At 45.4% G+C, this 23641-nt stretch overlaps 1 protein-coding gene across 1 annotated transcript in view; it reads left to right on the top strand.

Moving 5' to 3' along the window:
• Window positions 1–12477: 12477 nt before the first annotated feature.
• Window positions 12478–23641, top strand: part of XYLT1 (xylosyltransferase 1) — a 661442-nt gene continuing 650278 nt past the window's right edge. The window contains exon 1 of the mRNA XM_086941433.1: window positions 12478–12845. Within this exon, the coding sequence (XP_086797559.1) occupies window positions 12606–12845 (240 nt within the window). The 5' untranslated portion in view covers window positions 12478–12605. The remainder of the gene's footprint in view (window positions 12846–23641) is intronic.

The following is a 23641-nucleotide window of genomic DNA, read 5'->3' as shown; positions in this document are numbered from 1 at the left end:
GGAGCTTATAAATCTACGTCTGACTTTTCAAGAAAAAATCTCAACTCCAGACTCTGCGACATAGTTTTAATGTTGTTTTCTCTCTCTTTCTCTCTCTCACTCTCTGTGACATCATTTCTCTTTCTCTTTTAAACTTATAGACACTGCTGTCTACTTGGACGTGTATAAGAACAGCCCAACTGAAGTTGTGAATTCCACAGTCTGAAGTGTTTGGCCGCAGTGTTTATACAACGGTAAGCACAGAGGTCTAGATCTACAAAGCCTTCATAGCAATGCATTAGAAATAAGTCGGCATAACGGGCGTCAGTAACGCAGTAGGCACTTCCATATAGACACCACTTGAACGCGGCACTATAACAAGTGAAATGTACCAGGTACACTGTACTCGTAAAACTGTAGTCTTACCTTTATTTGTAAAAGGAGAGAGGGCCATAACATCAAGCCTGGGCGACAAAATTATCGCCACTTTATCGGCAGGAAAGTGCCGCTAAAGTGGCGATAATGGGTTTGATAATATGCTCTATGGAATTCCAATCGAAGCTCATGTTAGATGTGAAGGACATCTAACATGAGCTTCGATTGGAATTCCATAGAGCATATTATCAAACCCATTATCGCTACTTTAGCTGCACTTTCCTGCCAATAAAGTGGCGATAATTTTGTCGCCCAGGCTTGATATTAATATTATGGCCCAGAGTGCGTAGTGTACAACAGCTTCTCTGTAAAATCTATAATTACCTCAGAGCAATGACAACAGATAGGTTACAACAGTCTGACAAACAGATCCACAACCCAATTAAGCCACTTTTGAGTCACTTTTAACATGGGTAAAGTGATGCAAGGAGCTTGTAAATCTACGTCGGACTTTTCAAGAAAAAATCTCAACTCCAGACTCTGCGACACAGTTTTAATGTTTTCTCTCTCTTTCTCTCTCTCACTCTCTGTGACATCATTTCTCTTTCTCTCTTAAACTTATAGACACTGCTTTCTGCTTGGGCGTGTAGAAGAATTGTTCAAAACAAGTTGTGAATTCAACTGGCCAAAGAGTCTGTCCGCAGTAACGGTAAGCACAGAGACCTAGATCTACAAAGCCTTCATAGCAATGCATTAGAAATAAGTCGGCATAACGGGCATCAGTAACGCAGTAGACACTTCCATATAGACACCACTTGAATGCGGCAGTATAACAGAACTGAAATGTACGAGGCACACTGCACACGTAAAATGGGTAGAGTTACCAAAACTAGTAATGCTTCAGCTCATTTACTCACATCTACATAATTCTAAACTCTAATTTTCTTTTTGTTTTGCAGATTACCAATCGGACATTTTTTGGAGTCCATTTAACAATTTGTTTATAATATTGTTTGTTTTTAAAGTTATTTTTCTAGTTGCTTCTAATATAGTTATAATTCAGTTTTGTTTACATTTATTGATTTGATAAAAGTTACTTTAAAAAACTACATACTTCTTTTATTTTGTGGGGGAGGGGTATGACGGTCCACAATAAAAATAATGTTGAAATACTATAGTAAGATATTCAAGACTAGGATTGAAAACTACTGAGTTCTAAGTAACAGATATAATAAAAATAACGGTGAAAAACTACTAAAATGGCGGTGGACGGAGTACATAATCAACATTTGGCGCCTCTGCACTATCTTTCGAATAAATATAGAAAAAATATGATTATTAATATATTACAAAAGTACAGCAGCAGATGACACACACGACCCGGGCAAAGAAAGCGACAAATTTACTACCTGAAATAAAGAAAGGTTTGCTTGTTGAACTTGAAGAAAAAGAAAAAAACCTGGGCTTCGAAACTAGGCTGCGCATGTGTAGAATACAACTGCTACACAAAAAAAAGGAAAGTTTTACATACTATCATAGAAATGAAGGGGCATATTATCAACAAAAGGTGATACTTTATCGCTGCTTTTATCGGCAGGAAACTGGGCTTGATAATAGGCCCTTGTTAATTTGCATAGAAGCCTATGTCCTGGTGTTTACATGGGATTCTATGGAAAATAACAAGGCTGTATCATCAAGCCCATTATCACCGCTTTATCGGCAGTTTCCTGCCGATAAAAGCGGTGATAATGTATCGCCTTTTGTTGTTAATATGGCCCATTGCTCTTTTTTTTGACCAGTAAACTTAGGTGCATATTATCAAAGACCGGTGTTAAAATTATTGCCATTTTATTGGCAGGAAACTGCCGATAAAACGGCGATAATGAGCTTGATAATCCGTCCTTGTTATTTCCCATAGAAGCCCATGTTAACACCAGAACATAGGCTCCTATGGGAATTAACAAGGACGTATTATCAAGCCCACCCTCTCAACATTAATGAAAAACCTCAGACAATGCAGGTACCCAGAGCTGGAAGGTCATTTTACATATTACTGCCCTAGAAAGGTGGCGTTCCCCGTGACGTGTACGGGGAGAGAGAGAGAGAGACAGCTCAAAACATATATATTTTTTAAAAACACCCGAGGAGTGCCGCTCTCCGAGACTGCTCGGAGTAGGACCGTAACCCCCCCCGCATACTTCAAAATAAAACCAGAGGAGTGCCGTTCCCCAGTGCTCGGGGCACCTTACAAGCCCCCATTATGCAAAACAATTCCCCCCGTAATTTGCCCCTTCGAGACCAAATGAATAAAACAAACTTCTAGGTTTTTTTCACATTTTCCACCATGTACAAGTACTGCACGAGTACTGTCAGGGCTCACCGATGCGCCTACCTAAATATTAGATTAAAAACTACATTTCCCATGGGCCTGCGAAGTTTAACTACAACTCCCATGACCCTTGCTGTCCGACCGGATATAGCGCGGCATGCCCGTGGGGAAGGTGTACCTGATTCTGATTATGTGAGCGGGAGCGGCTGCTCTCGACCTTTTCTGAAGATTTCCTGTGTCTCGTTGCGGGAGGATGATCGGCGTCACGAGTGAAGGCGTTGATATGGTACTGTTCACTGCGTCTGTGTATTACAGAGCGGGTAGCTCTAGTAACATTCGCAAGTCTTTCTTGTTTTTTCCTTGTTTGGTTTTGGCACATAAATCTTACTGTACTCACTCGGGCTGTGAGTTCCTCAGTTGCTTCTGTTCTATGTTTTGGGAACGTTCGGTTCTGGAGCCAGTGGCGGAGTGTAGGGGGAATAATCTCCGCATTACCATCATGAAGATATGACATATACTCCTGTGTTTTGTGGAATATAAGTACCAAAGCGGACTGCAGTGGTATTTATTCCACGCCCTACCGTGTTTGGGGTTACGTGATTGTGTTATACTGGAGTATCACTCATTATACTAACTATTGCAGATGAGGGAATCTGTGACCAGTTAGTTAAAATAACCTTTTCTTTTGGGGTAGTAAAAGAGTCTTTGGCTTATTTATTTTCCTTGATTCTGGAAGACTTCAAAGATTCAATTGGCACCAAGGACTATTTATTACTGGATTTCATTTAAGCTTTTGGGGGTATGTATTTCGTATTCACAATGCATACGTATAGGCATTGTTGCAGCTGAATGCTTTTGTAGTAACGGATGTCCTTGTATTCTTTAGGGATAGAAGGTGCTCTGTAAGATACCACTGCATGGATGAAGATAATGCTAAGATAGCACAGGTGACCTCTATTACCCTTAGGGAGAATATTATGAGAGTAGGATTTACGTATTGTATTAACCTGCTCTGTATTTTGTTTTACAGCTTCCTTTTCCCTGCAGCCCCTTCCTTTCCCTTCCCGGTTTTTTCCCCTTTGGGGTTTTTTCCCTCACCGTATGACTTGAACACCCTGTGTTTATACATTCAGGGTGTTCGGGAGGTCCGGAGGTGGAGCTTTGTTACTGCGGACGGATCCTGCAGAGTGGAAACCTGACAAGTACCCCGCAATTTTTTATTTAAAAAAAAAAAAAATTGAGCCTAAATATCCAGGCAACTACTTCTATTGATTTTGCGTTAGCGAGACGAATACTCTCACCTAACGCTTCCTAGCAAACAAATTCTGACTGAAATACTCCGGAGTCTAAAACACCCTTCCTCCTTAGGTACGAACCGCGGTGAAGTGCGCAGCTCGAATCCAGCGGGTGCCTCACCTGAACTCCGGTGACGATTCTCTTGACGACTAGACCGCTAACCCGAGTTCGCAACCGGCGGTCATTCTAAAATGCCGGTTCCGTGTTAACTCGGACCAAGAACCTCCTGCTGATCTAATTCTCCTACAATTGCACCCTCCATGGATGATTGAAGCTACCTGAGATCTGTGGGTCCTGACAGTATCCCCCAACAAGGTAGATTCCTTTCGTCTCGGCTTGGTAGGGAATCGTTGGTGAAATTGTTATAGTAGCCTGGGAGCATGAACCTCTTTGTCTTTTTCCCAAGATCGCTCCTCTGGGCCGTAGCCCTTCCAGTCCACCAGATAGTATAACTGTCCTTTAGACCACTTAGAGTCTAAAATTTCTTTCACCTCAAACTCTATTCCGTCTTCGACCTGAACAGCTTTTGGAGGCAAGGTCTTTCGTAAATTTACTGAAGTCTTCTTCAACAAGGATACATGGAAGACCGGATGGATTCTTAGCTTAGGGGCAGGGTAATTCGAAAAGTCACTTGACTTATTTTTTCTTCCACTGGAAAATGACCTATGAATCTGGACTGGAATTTTCGGCTTCCTTTTAATCTCAGATTTTTTGTACTCAACCAGACTTGGTCCCCTTTTTTGATTGGAGGTCCCTCTCTCCTTTTCCTGTCGGCATAGGTTACATACCTTTCCTTCGCTAGTTCAAGATTTTCTTTAGCACTCTGATGAACCTGTTCTAAATGGGTCACTATTTCCTCAACAGCTGGAACTGATATTTCGGTTTGTCTGATAGTTGAGTTTGGGTGTCTACCGTAATTCATATAGAACGGGGAAAACCCAGTTGAGACGTTTTTAGCATTATTGTGGGCAAACTCAGCTGCCCACAAATAATCAGACCAATTCCCTTCTTGTTTCAAAAGAAACAACCTGAGATATTGTTCCAGCCCTTGATTTACCCTCTCAGTCTGACGATCTGTTTTGGGATGATAACTGGTGGAGTACCTCACTTCTGTTCCTAAACCCTCCATGAACGATTTCCAAAAATGAGAAAGGAATTGGGTTCCCCTGTCTCAGATTATAATCTTAGGGATGCCATGTATTCTCACTATCTCTGTACTGAAATGATTGGCTAATTGTTCTGTATTTGGAATACTCTTTAAGGCAATAAAGTGTGCCATTTTGGTGAGAGAATCGACTACCACCAAAATTGTGTTGTGTCCTTGACTAAGTGGTAAGTCTGTGATAAGGTCTACGGTTACAGTGGGCCAGGGGTAAGGTGGTATACGCAAAGGCTGAAGCAGACCCTTCGGGATTGCCGTTCAGATTTTCCCTGAGCACAAATCTCACAAGTCTTCACATAGTCCTCTATGTCTTTAGACATCTCAGGCCACCAATAGTGTCTCTTAATTAGTTCTTTCGTCTTCGTCTCTCCCTTATGTCCTGCCAGTTTATCGTCGTGACCTTCTTGCATGACTTGTCGCTGCAACTCTTTAGTGGGTATGAATAAGGTTTCCCGAAAGTAAGGCAAATGATGAATGATGCTCCTTCCTTCTTTCTCTTTCGCCCAATGAAGCATGGCTTCAGAATCCATCACTTCGGAGATACTCTTTTCCAGATTAATTGAGGTCGTGGCTCCAATAATCTTGTCACTCTGGATGATCGATTGGTTTTCTACAGGACTCTTAGAATTTTCTGTGCCTAACCGGGATAGAGCATCAGCTTTTCCGTTTTGCGCTCCCGGCCTGTAGGTGATCACAAAGTCATAGTCTGCGAATTACAATGACCACCTTAACTGTCTTGGAGTAAGCGTCCTTGCTGTTTTCAAAATTTTCAGATTACGACGATCCGTAAACACCGTTACTTGATGCTGTGCTCCCATGAGATAGTGTTGCCACTCCTTGAATGCGTCCTTTATGGCCAACAATTCCTTCTCCGTGATGGTATAGTTGATTTCTGAAGGGTTCAATTTTCTGGACCTATAGGCTACTGGATGCAGTTGCCCAGTCACCTTGTTCCGTTGAGATAAAACTACTCCCACCGCTTGATCAGCGGCATCTGTCTCTATGTAGAAAGGTTCCGAGGGATCCAGATGCAGTAGAATTGGTGCTGAAGTGAAGTCCTGTTTTAGGGCTTCAAACGCTTCTTCTGCCTCTTTCGACCATTCAAACTGAATCCGTTTCTTCAGCAGTTTAGTGAGGGGTAGAATTTTTCGTGAAAATTCACTAATGAATCTTCGATAGATATTTACAAAGCCTATAAAACTCTGAACTTCTTTGACACTCGCTGGTGACTTCCAACCAACCACTTCTTCGATCTTCTTCTTGTCCATTAGTATCCCATTAGGAGAAATGATGAATCCTAAAAACTCTACCTTTGAGACATGGAATGCACATTTTTCCAGCTTCACAAATGGCCGATGTTCTTTTAATTTGCTGAGGACCCCTTTGATCTGATCTCGATGTTTCTCCGTATCTGTGGAATAAATTAGAATATCGTCAATGTATACAATTGCACATTGATCGATGTTCTCCTTTAAAACATAATTTATGAAATGCTGGAAAGCAGCTGGGGCGTTACAAAGCCCATAAGGCATAACCTGGTATTCGAACAGTCCAAATTTTGTCCGAAAGGCAGTCTTCCACTCATCGCCTTCACGCATCCTTACTAAGTGCAACGTGGCCACTTCACTCTGTCAGAACCTTAAATACGCTTTTGTTTTGTAGCACAGGAACAGAAATGCCTTGTCCCAAATGCACCCTGACAACAATCCGAAGCTCGGTTTGAAACGAGACTCCAAATTATTACCTTGGGGGGAAGGGGGATATTGGATAAAACAACAAACAGAGAAGAGAAGAGACCGTCTTGGTTGTCCTTTTCATGAGTCCGTCCTGCAGACCGTTCGATACCTCTCTTTTACACCTACCTATAGCTTCCAAGAACTAGCCTCTCTCCTCTAGTTTACATTAGACTGGTTTTCATCACGTGTAGCCTCTGTTATGTCTTCACAGCGGAACAGTGACACACTCCTTGTCTTTCTATGTTCTTCTCTCATCTCTAGGTTTTCAAGTCTGCGCATTTAAAAATTACATTCATTAATTCACTCTTAACAAGACTTCCTGACCCTATTATTCTTTGATACTTTCTGTACTCACTTATAATTTTTTGACGTGTGTGTTAGTCTTCTTCCTAGTGACTCTCTTTTCCTCTCGTTCTGCCTGATATCTGCGCATACATTTAACAGTTGTTGTCACGCTGTTAACTACACCTTGATCCTTTTATATTCTCTTATTATTCCCTTTACTCACTTAATTAATTATCAAGCTGAACTCTTGTGTATGCTTTTCTTCCTTATTCTTTTTAGTTTAGTTATTCTAGTTCATATCAAATCACTGATGCCTTTGCTTCTCTTTTCTTTCCTCTAGAATGAATCCAGTAATTCTGTTCATCCTTTTCAAGAAAGTATTTCTATGCGAGTTATTTCATTGCATATAAGGTGAGTATATCAAATTATTCTACGTGATGTAATGCTGTAGCATTCTTTGCGAATACGTGACTTAGCTCTGGTTTTGTCGTTATCTCTTCACAGATAACCGACTGCCAACTTCTTTGGAAACGTCCTTCAAGATGACGAACTTCGTGGAAAAACTCCCAGCTGGCAACTACTTCTCTTGACTCTGTGTTAGCGAGATGAACACTCTCGCCTAACGCTTCCTAGAAAACAAATTCTGACTGAAATACTCCGGAGTCTAAAACACGCTTCCTCCTCAGGTACGAACCGCGGTGAAGTTCGCCGCTCGAATCCAGCGCGTACCTCACCTGAACTCCGGTGACGATTCTCTTGACGACTAGACCGCTAACCCGGGTTCGCAACCGGCGGTCATTCTAAAATGCCGGTTCCGTGTTAACTCGGACCAAGAACCTCCTGCTGATCTAATTTTCCTACAATTGCGCCCTCCATAGATGATTGAAGCTACCTGAGATCTGTGGGTCCTGACAGTGTGAAATGTCCAGCTAACTATAACATGTGTGAAACCTATCGTTTTTTCAGTGAATTTCTAATGTTTTTTAAATGCTAATTCCTAACTATAACGTGGCTGAAACCTATGTTTTTTTTAGTGAATTTCAAAAGTTTTGTAAATGATCATTTTTAAATGAATTAATTGTTATATTTTTTTATACTGATTTACTACATTGTTTTAAAGTATTTATTTTTAGATATTTTATTTTTTTAATTACATTACATATTTTTAATATAAATTTAAAAAATTGTTTTAAAAAATATTGAAATTGTAATATTTTTTTTATTTTATATATTTTTTTTAATGTATATATTTTATATAGCAGGCAATGATATCCTATGGAAAGAAATTCAAGTTACTGGTAAGTACGGTTAAAATTACTTTTCACGATCAGTACTGGGCTGAAAATGCAGCACTGAGGTCTCTCCAGATAACAGGTGAGTAAATTGGAATTCGTAGTTCGGCTGATTTTAGAGGAATTTTTTAAAGTTCCAAAACTTCACACTTGGAAGAATTTCCAAGTGAAACCAATCAATGTTAGCCTACGGAAGGAAATTCAAATTTCTGTAAGTATGGTTAGAATTACTTTTCAGGATCAGTAGTGGGCTGAAAGATGCATCACTGAGGTCTCTCCTGATAACAGGTGAGTAAATCGGAATTCGTAGTTCGGCTGATTTTAGAGGAATTTTTTAAAGTTCCAAAACTCCACACTTAGAAGAATTTCCAAATGAAACCAGTCAATGTTAGCCTATGGAAGGAAATTCAAGTTACTGTAAGTAAGGGTAGAATTACTTTTCAGGATCAGTAGTGGGCTGAAAAAAGCAGCACTGAGGTCTCTCCTGATAACAGGGGAGTAAATCGGAATTCGTAGTTCGGCTGATTTTAGAGGAATATCTGTACGTTTCAAAAATAGACACTTAAAAACTTTTCTGGTGAAAACCACACAATAGATTCCTATGGAAGTTAATACAAGTTACTGGTAAGTACGCTTAGATTTACTTTTCAGGGTCTGTACTGGGCTCAAAGATGCACCACAGACATCTCTCGTGATAACAGGTGAGTAAATCGGAATTCGTAGTTCGGCTGATTTTAGAGGAATATTTTGCTCAATGGTGAAGGAAGGGGGCGGGGCCTGAGGTGACATGTGTGCAAACACGCCATGTGGTGCGTTTTAAGTTGGGGAGGTAATTCCACTCAATCCTGAGGTCCCCAGTGGGCGAACTAGCCCACCAGGTACCTCCAGTATGTGCCAGGGAGCTGCGTTGCAGAGAGGTGTTCAGAGGCCACACACCCTTTTTACAACACTCTGCAACGCAGCTCCATGGCTCTTACTGGAGGTACCTGTTGGGCTAGTTGGCCCGTAGGGGACATCTGGATTGAAGAGGAATTAATTCCCCAACAATCCCCTCAAGCTCCGCCCCCTACCTTCACCACTGTGCAAACGCGCCCTGTAGCGCCTTCTAAGTTGGGGGATTAAGTCCCCTTGCATATTGGGGGTCCCTGGGGGTTAACTAGCCCACCAGGAACCTCCAGTATGCGCCAGGGGGCTGCGTTGCAGACAGATGTAAAAAGGGGCATGGCATCATTACACCTCTCTGCAAAGCAGCCCCCTGGTGCGTTTCCAGAGTGGGATCCCCTTGAATGCTGGAGGTCCCTGGGGGCCAACTAGCCCACCAGGAACCTCCAGTATGCGCCAGGGGGCTGCGTTGCAGAGAGGTGTAAAAAGGGGCGTGGCCTCATTACACCTCTCTGCAACGCAGCCCCCTGGCACGTTTCCAGAGGGGGAACTAAATCCCCTTGATTACTGGGGGTCCCTAGCCCACCAGGAACCTCCAGTATGCGCCAGGGGGCTGCGTTGCAGAGAGGTGTAAAAAGGGGCGTGGCCTCATTACACCTCTCTGCAACGCAGCCCCCTGGCGCGTTTACAGAGTGGGAACTAAATCCCCTTGAATACTGGGGGTCCCTGGGGGCCAACTAGCCCACCAGGAACCTCCAGTATGTGCCTGGGGGCTGCATTGCAGAGAGGTGTAAAAAGGTGTGTGGCCTCATTACACCTCTCTGCAAGGCAGCCCCATGGCGCATACTGGAGTTTCCTGGTGGGCTACTTGGCCCCTAGGGGGGAATTGCTTACCCTTCTGTAAACGCGCCAGGGGGGCGCGTTTGCACAGTAGTGCAGGGAGGGGGCGTGGCCTCCTCACTGATCCCGTTTAAAAAAAATAATAATTTAAGATGGGGGCTGTGTAGCCCCCCTTCTTTTTCTTTTTTTGGGCACTGGGGACCCCGTCCCCCAGGGCCTGACCCCCAATATATATATATTTTTTTTACGGGAAGGAGGCCGCGTGCCCCCACCTCCCATGACTAATTCCAGGTCCCAGGGACCCTAACCCCCGGGGCATGACCGCATTTTTGTTTTAAGGAGTGGGGATGCATAGCCCCCCTCCTCAGGCCTCTTAAGGCCCCCGGGACCCAATTCCCCGGGGCCGGCCTGTCTCCTTTTTTTTTATTATTATTATTTGGGGAGGGGGGCCGCTGCAGTGTCCCTGGGGTAGGCATCCCGGGACACTGCAGGAGCCGGCCCTTGGGGGTGGCGGTCCCCAAGACCACCACAAGGCTCCAGGAGGGGGGCCGCGTGGCCCCCCTCCCGATATTTAAAAGCCCCAGGGGTGGTGGTCCCCGGGGCAGGGGAGTCCGTCATGGACCCCACTATTTTGAATATTAGAGCCCCGGGGAGGTGGCGGTCCCCACGGCGTGTAGGGGGCTTTAGCCTCCCCAACACAGGTTTTGTTTTTTTTTATTTTAAAAAAAAAGAAGCCCTGGGGTGGCGGTCCCCGAGGCTGCGGGGGGTCATGAGCCCCCCCGCATACATAATATTAAAGCCCCGGGGGTGGTGATCTCTGGGGCTGGGGGGGGCACTCTGGGCCCCCCATTATTATAACTAAAAGAAGCCCCAGGGGTGGCGGTCCCCGGGGCTGCGGGTGGACCTTGAGCCCCCCGCATACATAACGTAAAAGCCCCAGGGTGGGGGTCCCCGGGGCTGGGGGGCCCCTCCGGGCCCCCATTATAATCAAGAAAATTGCCCCCGGTATTTGGCCCCCCCCGGGGCTAATTACCAAAAAAGCGGCTTCGAGATTAGTTTGTTTTTTGCGGGATGCCCCCTTTTCTTGTTTTTCGAGTTTCTTTTTCAGTTTTTTTGTGCCTCTGTTCTACAGAGGCACAAGATGGCTGCCAACACTTCCTGATTTGGAGTGTTGATAGCCAATTAGCATAAAGCTTGTGCTCGGGAGGGTGCGCGTACTATACGCGTACCGTACTTTGTCTATAGATATATCTAAGATTTTACTTTTGATTTTCTCAGGAACTACTGAACGGATTTACACCATTTAACAAAAAGCGTAATCTGCGAGCCAAACACTACCTTTTTGCCAAATTTGGTGTAATTCCGTTCAGCAGTTCAGGCTGTAGCCGTGTCTGAAGGTCCCTATGGAAAATTATTATATTTGTGTGTGTGTGTGTGCAGGGAGCTATACATGCATTCAAATCCACATTAGTGTGATGCTTTTCTCTTTTAACTAGTCTGGGAGAGATTAATTGGAGCAACACATATAATAAGATTCTGATATGTTTATATGATGACTTGTTGTGTGTTTGTTTGTGTGTATATGTCTGGTGTGCCTGTAAATTGTTATTTAGCTGGGTCTGTGCACGTGCACTTTTAGTCCCTACCATGTGTAGTATGATGTGTGTGTATTTATTTTATCTCTTGAGCAATGTGGTTCTATTGTGAATGTGTTAGTGTGTGTGTGTGTGTGCGTGCATGTGTGTGTGTGACTCGTTTGCTGTACGTGGTATGGAAGTATGATTTCATTGGGTATTCATAACGATGCTTTGAAGTGACTTGTGTGCTTCTAGTTTGATTTTCATACGTGTTGTATTTGTTGTGATTACCTTTAAGTGGCTGTGTTTCATTCATCAATTTACGCCTAACCTCTTTCCTCCTCTGTGCTGAAAACCTCTCACGCCTTTCAGCTTAACAAAGTTCAGATGTATTGAAAGGAAGGGAAATTCCCAAACTCACACTGGGTTGTAATCTAAACACTGACGCAGCAGAGCAGGGAAATGCATGCCACACGTGAGAGCCGCGGGAGGTACCCTGGGGGTTAGGGTTACTCCATCTCAGATGCTTCAGGCTGGCCGGCCTCCTGCCTCCTGCCTCTTCCCCTGGCCGGCCTGTCTGGGTGTCACCCTGCCTCCCCTCCTCCCCTTCCCGCTCTGCCACATTGCCACCATTGTCTGGCCTCCTCCCATCTCTGGTGACGTCTGCCGGCTGCTCCGGCCCCCTTGGTGTGTGTACTGGAGGTAGAGAGAGGGGAGAGGAGAGGCGGCGAGAGGCGGCTGAGCTGGCTGTGTCTCTCTCTCTCCTCCCTCCTGCAGGCGGCGGTGGCGGTGGCGCGCGCTGCTCCGTCCCCTCCGGCCCCCGCGCGCCTGGCTGCCGGCCGGCCGTTGATCATGGTGGCCGCTTCGTGCGCCCGCAGGCTGGCCCGCCGCTCGCGCTCTGCCATCCTCGCGGCGCTCACCGTGCTGCTCGTGCAGACCCTCATCGTGTGGAATTTCAGCAGCCTGGATTCTGGGGACGAGCACCGGGACAAGAGGGACCGGGGGAGCAGCAGCAGCAACGAGGACCCGCGGCTGCACCCTCCCGCGCGCAGCAAGGGACCCGCGGCCGCCGCGCTCCACAGCCAAGCACCGGTAGGGCTCGCTCCGTCCATCCCTTCTGCTCCGGCCATTCAGGGCTGCGAATAGCCTCTTGGCTGAATTGTGTACCCCGTTGTCTTAAATTCCCAATCATGTCTCTCAAAATTCTCTCCTGAGTAATAATACTCTCCACATGTATATGGACCCTGTTCCTCTTTGGTGTGCCATGTGCCAGGTGTCCCACACTGTGCTATCTCCTTGGATGTAAATGGAAAGCGTTGCGCTCTCTGGGCATCGTGTCCGTGACAGCAGCGCGGTGCCCCCTCTGCACAATGCCTTGCCATTCAAAGCCCGGTGTGATCTTGAAATCCGATCCTGGCTTTTCAGAATCTGATTGATTGCTTGGGCTCTGGGAAGATGTGTACTTCGGTGTGTTGTGGTTCGAAGGATGCGCATCAGTGTGAGGCTGTTAGACTCCACGCGCTGGTCCTTCGCTGGCACTCTCCTAATGACAGGTGACGTCTCGGCAGCATCCCCGCAGCCACTGAAACTTTGCAAGGGATGCTACTTTGTGACAGCTCTTTGCGTTTGATTGTGCAGTGTGTGTGTGAGTCTTAGGTGTGCCGCTGAGGGTCTTCTTGCTTCTAACAGCCATTGCTACCCACCATTACTACTGCCCCGGCCTCACTCGATCTAGTGTCTATCCACACCACTGCATCTCAGGGTATCAGGGGGGTATTTGAGGAAGAGGTGGGCTTGGGCGCAGTTTTGCACTTCAGTGGTTTAAGATGCTGGCTCTGCTGCGCTTTCACGCGTGAGTTTTGTTGGAAGGTGGCGGGGAGCTCTGGTGAGACGCCACCACATCTGTCGTTTGTTTTTCCACTGTGTTTGTTGATTGGCATGGTTTGTTCTGCCACTGTGTATGTTGATTGGCAGTTCTCGTTCCTTGATCTTCACGATGTGACACCGAACACTCAGTGCACGACTCTCTTAGCTGGGGTGAATTTTGGTACTACGCACGTGACGTCAGCGTGTGACACAGTTCCTTTCACATCCCATGCCCCCTCGGTTGGGGGATTTGTGAGTTTCCGTTGTTTGGCAGTCTGGCAGGTGGTGCAGGAGACAGCCTGCGTGGATGCTCTTATGTAGTTTGCATCCTGTGGGAAATGTAATGAATTTCTCCTGTAGATTCGAGGTATAACACACAGACCCCAGCCGAGTTAAGTGTGTGACTGCTGGAATGGTATTGTCTCCTTCGACCTCTCTATGCGGTACACCCATCTTTTATGTAGTGGATGGTACTGGCAGGTGGTTATTTAACGGTGCCTATAGGTGAGAGGTCCTGTGAAACCTGTGTTTAGTGGGACCTGCCGCGGCGGTGCTGTTTGCTCATGTTTCCCGTCTGCACTGTAGTGATAAGAGGGTCAGCGGAGTGAAGTGATACGGACAGTACCACAAGCTTAGACCCCCAGTAACGTGATCCGGACAGTACCACAAGCTTAGACCCCAGTAACGTGATCCGGACAGTACCACATGCTTAGACCTCCCTGGACGGTTATGACAGGCGCGGTGGCGTTAAATCGAGGAAGGGTGACATTTTCAATCTTATCCGGAAATACCGCTTTCTACCGTTACCCGTGGTGCAGCTGTGTGAGAAGTGAAGGCAGGGGGAGGGTGCTCTTGACAGTACTATTTTCTGTACAGGGACAGAAGGTCCGTCGGCGCTAAGCTAGTAAATGATGGCAGTGCCTGTTTTCTAAGTAAATACCGCTCTGCGCCTTCACCGCGGAGCTAGCGGTGCGTGTTACTGCGGTGTACAGTGACCTGAGGGTCAGAGGTGTGAAGCCGATGAAGGGTGATACTGACAGCGCTGTTTGCTTATACCGCTCTGTGCAGGGACAGGTGAATCCGCGACGTGAAGGTGTAGAGAGGTTATATGAATTACACTGTTTCTTTATACCATTCCAGAGTAGTATGCTACTCGCCGAAAAGCGCTTCGACTTCTCCTCAGGGGTAGAAAGCGCTATATAAATGCAATTACAATACAATACAATTCAGAGACAGGAGGATTAGTGTGTGAAGGCGAAGAAGGGTTGTATGGACAATGGCAGTTACTTATACCAATCAGCGCAATTAGTGAACAGTCGGCTTTGTTAAAGCAGTTAACGGGGTCTTGACAGCGCTGTATTCTTAAACCGCTCTATACAGACAGGTGAGGATTTAAATCACTCCGTACAGTAAGAGAAGGGTCATCGGTGTGAAGCGTCACACTGAGAGCGCTGTTTGCTTGAACCGCTCTGCAAAGAAAGGGAACTGTTAGCAGTGTGACGGAAATTGGATGTTGACAGCGCTGTTTGCTAATACCGCTCTATGCAGAAAGAGGTTTCAGCCGGGTGGCGGAAGTGAAGGGTGATATTGATGGAGCTGTCGACTTAGATCGCTCTTTACAGCTAGAGAGGGGTCGGCTGCTCTAAGCAGTGAACGGGCATATCGACAGCACTCCTCTCTGCATTGAGTGCAGACCCGGCGGTGTACGGTACTTAAAGGTTATATTGACAGTGCTGTGTGTTAATATTTGTTTAGAGCGCTCTAGACAGTAAGAGACGGGTTAGAGGCGTGATATTGACAGCACGTCTCTCTGCAGTGAGCGGAGTCCCGGCGATGTAAGGCACTGAAGGGTTATACTGACAGTGCTATGTGTTAACACCGCTCTATGAGTGGGAGGGGCGGCAGTGTGGGAGCAGTGACTGAAATGTGGTTATACCGCTCTATACAGTAAGAGAAGGGCGAGAGGTGTGATACTGACAGGAATCCTCTCTGCCCTGGGCTGGCTATACCGCTCTATATAGTACGAGAATTGTGGGGTGTGATATTGACAGCAATCTTCTGCCGCGAGTGGAGTCCTGGCGGTTGAAGGCACTGAAGGGTTATATTGAGAGTGCTGTGTGTTAATATTGGGTTATACCGCTCTATACAGTAAGAGAAATGTGGGGTGTGATATTGACAGCAAACCTCTGCCGTGAGTGGAGTCCTGGCTGTTGAAGGCACTGAAGGGTTATACTGACAGTGCTGTGAGTGGGAGGGGCGGCAGTGTGGGAGCAGTGCCTGATATGTGGTTATACCGCTCTATACAGTAAGAGAAAGGTGGGGTGTGATATTGACCGCAATCTTCTGCCGTGTGTGGAGTCCCGGCGGTGTAGGTCACTGAAGGGTTATGCTGACAGAGCTGTTTGTTAACACCACTCTGTCGGTGGGAGGGGGTCGACGGCGTGGGAGCAGTGACTGACATTTGGTTATACCGCTCTACACAGGGTGTACACAGGGTGAGATGTGTGGTATTAGCAGGTTTCTGGGAGCGCGCCTCTCTGTGAACAGGGCAGAGGCGCTGTGGTGTCAAGTTCGTGACAGGCGACATGACGGATGACTTCCTACCTCTGTAGCCTTCTGCAAGGGGTGGGGCCAGGAAGAAACTCCGGGTTGTGGGGGTACTAAGAGTAGAATGTAAATGCCTCAGACTGACACACTTTTAGTTGGTCTGTGGTATTTATGGGGTCAAAGGTTATGTAGTGTGGTCTGTTTCCCTATTTTGGAATGACATGGGGAGGGGCGGGGTTTGACGAAGGCTGTGTTTTTTTAAGTTGGAAAGTTTGCAACGTCAGTCTTCGTCATTCTCTCCCACACGGTTTTAAGGGGTGAATTGGCACTCACATGTCATCCATACCCTCTGTCCCAGTAACCACTGCTGTTTATGTTATGGCGGGTGAAGTGGCGTCTCACCCGCCCCCACCCATCTTTCTCTTTGATGGGGATCTGATGCTGACGTTATGAAGACTAAAATGATGGTGTGTCTGCTTCCCTGTGCCGAGGATCAGAGGTGTCTGGCTTTTAGGGCTGACTTGGTGGTTGTGTTTCCTTCTGCTGTTCTGTTCCAGTAATTACTTGTGTTCATGATGTGAAGGGTAGGGTGAAATGACAGAGTTTCTGCCCTCTTTATTCAATGATATGAAATAGTGGAATGTAAAATGTGAGGTGTGAAATGACAGTGCTTCTTTTTTTCTGTCCCTCTGTACTGTGGATCAGTCGTTGTGGGTTATAAGGGAGGAATTGCACTTATTTCCTTTTTTTGCCCTTCCGCCTACCCTGTTTACAATCTGCTGTGCTTATTTTAAGGTGGGTTATATGATCGTATTTCTTCCCTCGCTACTCTGTACAGGATGTGAGTAGTGTTTAGGTTATGAGGGGTGAATATACACTTCACCCTTTCCCTCTGCTCTGGTGATTAGTGGCGGTTGGACTATACAGTATGAAATGACACGCCCTCCCCGTTCACCTTGTGTTGGGGGGGGTCAGTGGTGGTTACATTATGAACTGTGAAAAGGTACTATCTTCACCCATTTACTCTGTGCTGAAAATCAGAATTGTTTAGGTCGTGAGTGAGGCAAGTTTCTGGCAGGGTTGAAGGGACGCATGATTATTTCTTTCTTTTTTGCCTTTCAGTGCTGGGGGTCAGTTGTTTTGTTTTATGTAGGTGAGATGGCCATGTTTCTTCGCTTTTCCTCTGTATTGGGATCGGTGGCTGGATGGGTGAAGGGTGTTGCGACTTTCTACTCTTTCTGTGTGCTGGGTATGAGGGGTCTCAAGACTCCTGGAGGGCGCACGCACTCACTGTTGCTAGTCCTGTGCTGGGGGTTGGCGTTATTTAGCTTTAGGCTGCGAGTGACAAAGAGCACGTGCCTCCTGCTTCTACATCTCTGATGACGTAGTGTAGAGAGACTGTGATGGGGTTTAGGCTGAGAAGGGAGGCGTGACACTACTACTTCCGGTCTCCCTCCTGATAGGGCTCCGAGGGGTCATCGCCTCAGGCTCGTCTTGCCCGTGTTGACACTTGAGGTATGCAGGTTGTGAAATGTGAGAGGGCTGTGTTATTTGCGTCTCCATCTCCGTGTCAGCCATGCGCCATGCGCTCTGTGCTCTGCAGTGGTTGTGAAGCATTGTGGAGGAGCTCACTGGCTCTGACAGCCCCCCTCCCCAGTCCTGAGAGGCGGGGGCGTGGGGTGCATATTTACCACCCGTGGCTCTATTCTCACGCAGCTCTGCCCGTTTCCAACCCAACAAATGCAAATTTTCCACACACGGCCCCCTACAAACCCCTCCCCCAGCCCCCCTCACACTTCATGAGTAATCCTCATCTCGTTAGGGTGCTTTACATTTACCCTCCCGCCGCCCTAGTTCATTTAAACCCTCGTGTTGCTGCTGCAGATGTAGGACACGGTATGAGTGTTTATATCGGCGTGTCCTGTCAGTGTTACAGTACAGTAATTGATGTGCCTTTGATGTGATTTGTTGCTGGGAGAAGGTGCATTGCCTTTTGGAGCCCTCCCCACAGCATACAAGCAGGATTTTGCTGTATAGGGAGTATGGGAATACATTATCCTACGAAAGATTGCCTCCTCGCCACATTTTACGATCACTGTTTTTTGTTTTATCAAGACAACTCGGGAGCCTGTCAAAATACAGTTACAATTTAAAATACTTAACAGCATCACTGACTTTTTAAATGAATCCCTTCTTAATTCACAAGGCAGCCTTGGGCATTAATCCTCACTGTTTCGTGTCAATCACTGTTTGCAGTCGGCCATAAATTGCTAAACTAAGAAAAACATATACCTTCCTGTGTGTTCCTCGGTGTGTTTGAATTTGTCCCGGTGTGTGTGATTTTTCCTTTAATGTGCCTATCTGTGTGTGTGTTTGCAAGTTTGTGGCGTTGTCCGGCAGTTCGTGCATGCTTTTGTGCGAAAGTGCTTCTGTGGGTAGATTTGTAAGTGTTTTTGTAGATTAGTCTGTGTGCATGTGTCTGCCTGTTAATGTTAATGTTAATGTTAAAAAATTTATACCGCGCACGTACACCGAGACGGTTTCTTGGCGCTCATAACAGACATAACAAACTGAGGCAGGGAGCATTACTCAAAGGCTAACTTAAAAAGGTGAGTTTTGAGGGGTTTTCGGAACAGTTCGTAGGTGGGGCAATGGCGAAAGGAAGAAGGGAGGGAATTCCAAAAAGTGGGACCTAGAAAAGAAAACCGGAGGCCGCCGTGTTTTTTACGGCGGATCAGTGGAATGCAGAGAAGATTATCGGCAGAAGATCGAAGGTTGCGTGATGGGAGGTATCGCTTGAGTTTAGAAGAAATAAACTCAGGGGCGTGGTTGTGAAGGGATTTGAATAAGGTGCAGCCGAGTTTAAAGGAGCACCGTTTAGCCACAGGGAGCCAATGAAGGCTCTTCAGAAGGGGGGAGACATGCTGGTGTTTGGGTTGACGAAACACCAGGCGAGCAGCCTGGTTCTGAATTAACTGAAGTTTTTGAAGCTGGTAGGCGGGAATCCCCGCATACAGGATGTTAGAGATGCCTGTGCATGCCTGTGTGTGTTTGTAGGCGCACCAAATTGTAAACTCACTCTTCGACTTGCCTTTGACATTTTGCTATGGCCTGTTTCCTGTTTGCAACCTGTAGACAATAACTCAAATGGTGCGTGTATGTTACACTGTTAATTTAGACACATTAGTGTACGAGATTATGGAAGTAGAGTGACAGAATTACAGACATGTTTCCATATTTAAGTAAAGCCCCCCCCCCCCTTGCTAACGCTGACACTCCATGTAATGTTACACCTGTTCTGCTCTGTCTAGCTGTGGCTTTTTTATTACCACAATGGTATGGTTTCTAATGTCAGAAAAATAAAATGGGGTAGACAGGGATACATAAACAAAGAGCATAGGAGACACAATCTGATCATTACTTTTGTTCTATCCATTTTATTAGTTTAGCAAACCCCATGAGAACTTGGAAGATGACAAGGTGCAGGTAAGAGCAGTGGGGCCCAGTGGGAAGGATTTTCGACGGACGATGACGAGGGAAAATTAAATACATAATCAATTTTCCCTCGTCATCGTCCATTGAACCCCCACCGCGCACCACCGCTCTTACCTTCACGGCCCACGGCTGGTTACTAGTAACAAACTTACATTTCCTTGTATATAGATAGATGAAGCCTCTGCCCTCAGAGTCTGGGATGGAAGGATGGACTTGAACGTGTTCAAATTTGCAGCTCATGAATAAAGTTCTTACAGCAATGGGCGCAACCTACTTACTCGACTGAAAGACACTAACCCTTTTCTACCACGTTCCCTCACGCCCTCCATTTCTGAAGGCAGGATAAACATCAGATTTAACAACCTTGCCTCAGGGAGAGCTAGAGCACAATTGCTGACCTGTTCAGCAGTAGTGGAGGTTTCCATGCTGCAGCTGCACTGCAGGCTCTGTCAACATGCGACCCAAAGAGCATGCAAACAAGGTCTACTCTTTCCCAAAATCTGTCTGTGAAGGGAGGATTTTATAATTCTGTACTTTTGAAATGCATAACAAGTAGTGGAGGCACTGGTCCTAACAAAAAGCAGGAAAAAAGCAGAGACATTGGAGGACGACGAAGGGGGAATCCTAAGGATTATTTCTTGGTGCCCTCACACATCCCTGAGGATGTCATGTTTCATCATCGGGCGTGCTCCTCGTAGGGCTGGCGTTGCAAAGCCCTAAGGGCACCACAAAGGGTCGCTTTAGAGGAGATCTTTTTGTTTGTTTGCCATTTGATTAGTAGTGTCTGTGTGAGGGAAGCATCATTTTGTAGGGTGAAATGTGTGTGTATTGTGAAGAGAAGGGAGGCTAAAACTGTCTAAGAGATACCAGACTGGGTTTTAATATGATGGTTGTATTTGCAGGGTTAAAAAAAGCTAGAACAATGTTGGCGCTACAGGCTGGGGCGTTATTTTCCCAAGTAGAAGGAATCTACGAGTGTGGTCAGGTCGACATGTTTTGCGCCCAATGACCCCCAAAAATCTGCAACGCTTCTTCAAGACCTAAAAAAAGGGTATAACCCTACCTCACACCTAAGACGTTATATGCAATGTAGCTATTTCCCTTAAAGAAAACACCTGGTTCAAAGAAAGGTTAAAAATGACAATCCAACCTAAAAAGAAGATGAGAAAATAAAAAGAACACAAAGTAAACATATATTTTACATCTAGGGTATGCGTTACCAGGATTCTCCAAAGGTAGACATGCACATTCTATTGGTGGTGCTGATCAGCCACCACAACATGAAAAAAGTGAGCGAAAATCACATCGTACACATAATAACAGTAAAGGCAGGGGGACATATGTGGTACAAACAACGTAAAATCAAGCTGTGTAGGTGTTACACAGCGTATTATAAGTGACAGGCTGTCCACACACTGCATTGCATATTTGGACACTTAGTCGCATCTGTAGCCTAACTGCACCACCCTCCTTGTTTTTGAGATCTGTGTGGTGTGGGTGGCACACTTTCATCCTTTTGCAAAGGCAACTATTTGCTTCAAAGAGAATGGCACAATTAGACAAATTGCCAGTGAGACAAAATAGTATGAGAGCCCTATAAAATCAGTGCGAAAGTGAAAACGCACATTTATAGGATAAAACAGCTGCATAATGGAATCACAGCTAGTCACAATCTGCTAAAATTACAGCAAGTTTGCAAGGTGATTAACAGCTTGGAATAGTAGCAAACAGAATGTATTGTGTTTCTGACTTGAAGATGAAGAAACAGGAAATAAATCATACAAAGAATCGGGCATGAGAGATTAGCATTAATTGATGTAGGCATAATAAGACATACATTTAGACAAAATATTGGTAAAAAGAGTCTAAATGTGTTCATCTTTGAGATAGAAAAGATAAACAATTGGTTCTGTCCGGTAATTATTTCTTCAAACAAGTGACTTGATCAATGGTGCATTCATGAGAGAGCTCAATTACTTTCAACAACACAAACAACGACCATCAATGGTATTTATATGAGCTTTTATAAATTGCATCACTCATAAATACTCAAAATGACTTTTTCATAAGGCTGTCAAAACAACATATAGTGTGCACCAAGTGACATTTTGTGCTCAGTGATTCAGTGGTGGTGTCAAATGTATACACAGTGATAGCGGGAAGGGGGAAAATATTATACAGGAGAAACAGCCAGAGATGCACGTTTTTAAATAGAGCTGCGGACTGGATGAGTCAGTTTTATTGCAGAGTCTTTTAAAATGGTCCGCAGGATATTCGTTGACGTTTCAACCCTAGTACTGCACTACTGTACGGTCAATGTGGGTCTTCATCAGGACTGGGGAATGGGGAGGCAGCCTTGCGGTATCCTGAAGTGACTCAGGGGTTGTTACACCATATGTGAGTCTTCATGATGGTGGGGCTTGAGTCCACAGAGGAAGGTCTCCATGTTAAGATCGACCTCCCCAATTGGCAACACGGTTCAGCTTGACTGTAAATTAGATATGTGCATTTTCTTGGGTGTGTCATGGTATATATGCACTTATAAAGTACAGCTATCTCAGAAATCATTGTGAAATATGTCATAGTGATCTGAGCAGAAATGATGACACAAGAAGAGTGCCCGGTCTGAGTTCAAATCGCATAATTTCACATAACACGCTCGCTCAGCACAGCATTTGTATTTCTCTACATTAATATAGAGGGTACATTTTGTTCCCTTTTCCATTTCCCCTTCCTTTAATTTGCTGGGAACCAAAATAATCAAGATTTTTCTGTTCCTGTGGCGCTCACAGTGATTGTGAGGGTTCATGAACGGTAAACAGCCACATATCTTTCCAGAAGTGCACAGTGACCAGAGCCTTTGAGTGTCTTATGATGGTTAACCATTTGCAACTGTAGCAGTGCATGTAATAATTCATTAAGTATGCTCTTACAGCGCTGATTTAGATTTAGTGAAGATCCCATTGAAGGCAGTAGCCGTTGGGCTCGGAGATTTCCTATTTTCCGTTAAATGCCGCTTGTTAGCGCCCAGAGTAGTGGAACGTTGCGTTGGTGGATGGAGCAACCACAAGGGACAGGGAATCCATCTGAGCAGCTGAGTTCAGTGCCCAAGGGCCGCTGCTGATTAGCTGGATTTAGTAAGCAAACATTTGGACTAAATGGGGCCGATCATAGCGTAGCAATCCACAGCGACATACGTTCATTAATATACTAAGAGTGGCCTAATTTCCAGCTTGTGCTGTTCAAAACAGGGAACGTCTCATGCTTGACTTGGCGGGAATATGGGGTGTTATTCCGTTACATTGAAATGTCATCCTGTGAGCAAAGCAAGAATGGCTGGATTCTCACGCATCAAGCGACACACTAGTTGGGATTCTATGTATTTTTATTTCTGTGAGAAATGTTTATATTATTTAAATACCATTATCAAATGCATTGTTATTGTCTATTTTTAATATGGTATTTTTGCTTATTATACTAACACATGTAGACATTGGGGTCACTTGTGAGAACTGTGTCTCTTCTTGAAAAGATGAGAATTGAACAATGAAACTTAAAAGGACGTGAAAATTGAAGTAGGACTCACAACAGAGACAGATACTAAAAGTAGAAATGTGTCATCCACTAACAGACCTAACATATTTATTGCATCCTAAGTTGTATTGAATCATATAGTAAATAATATGCAGGCTGATCATAGAGGTGGGTCTCTTCCTGAGATTATTGTCAAATGCAGAAAAGCCGCCAGCACTCTCTAATTCTGGCCCCGTACAAAGGAACTCTAGGTTCCCCACTATTCTGACACAATCAGCTGCACCTCCATGTTTAGGCTCCTATTTGTGCCAGACTCTTGGGGTGATGCAGAGACATTACTACTCACCCAAATGGGAGGTTCCAAGAAAGACTGGATTTTATTCTCTAAAGCAGCATTGTGAAACTGGGCCAAGTGGCTTAGTTGATTAACGCATCCACCAGGGTAA

This window comes from Lissotriton vulgaris, chromosome 10 (genome assembly GCF_964263255.1).
Source record: "Lissotriton vulgaris chromosome 10, aLisVul1.2, whole genome shotgun sequence".
Classification (NCBI taxonomy): Eukaryota; Metazoa; Chordata; class Amphibia; order Caudata; family Salamandridae; genus Lissotriton; species Lissotriton vulgaris.
Note: the sequence above shows the minus strand (reverse complement) of the source record. Positions and strands in the feature narration are given on the sequence as shown.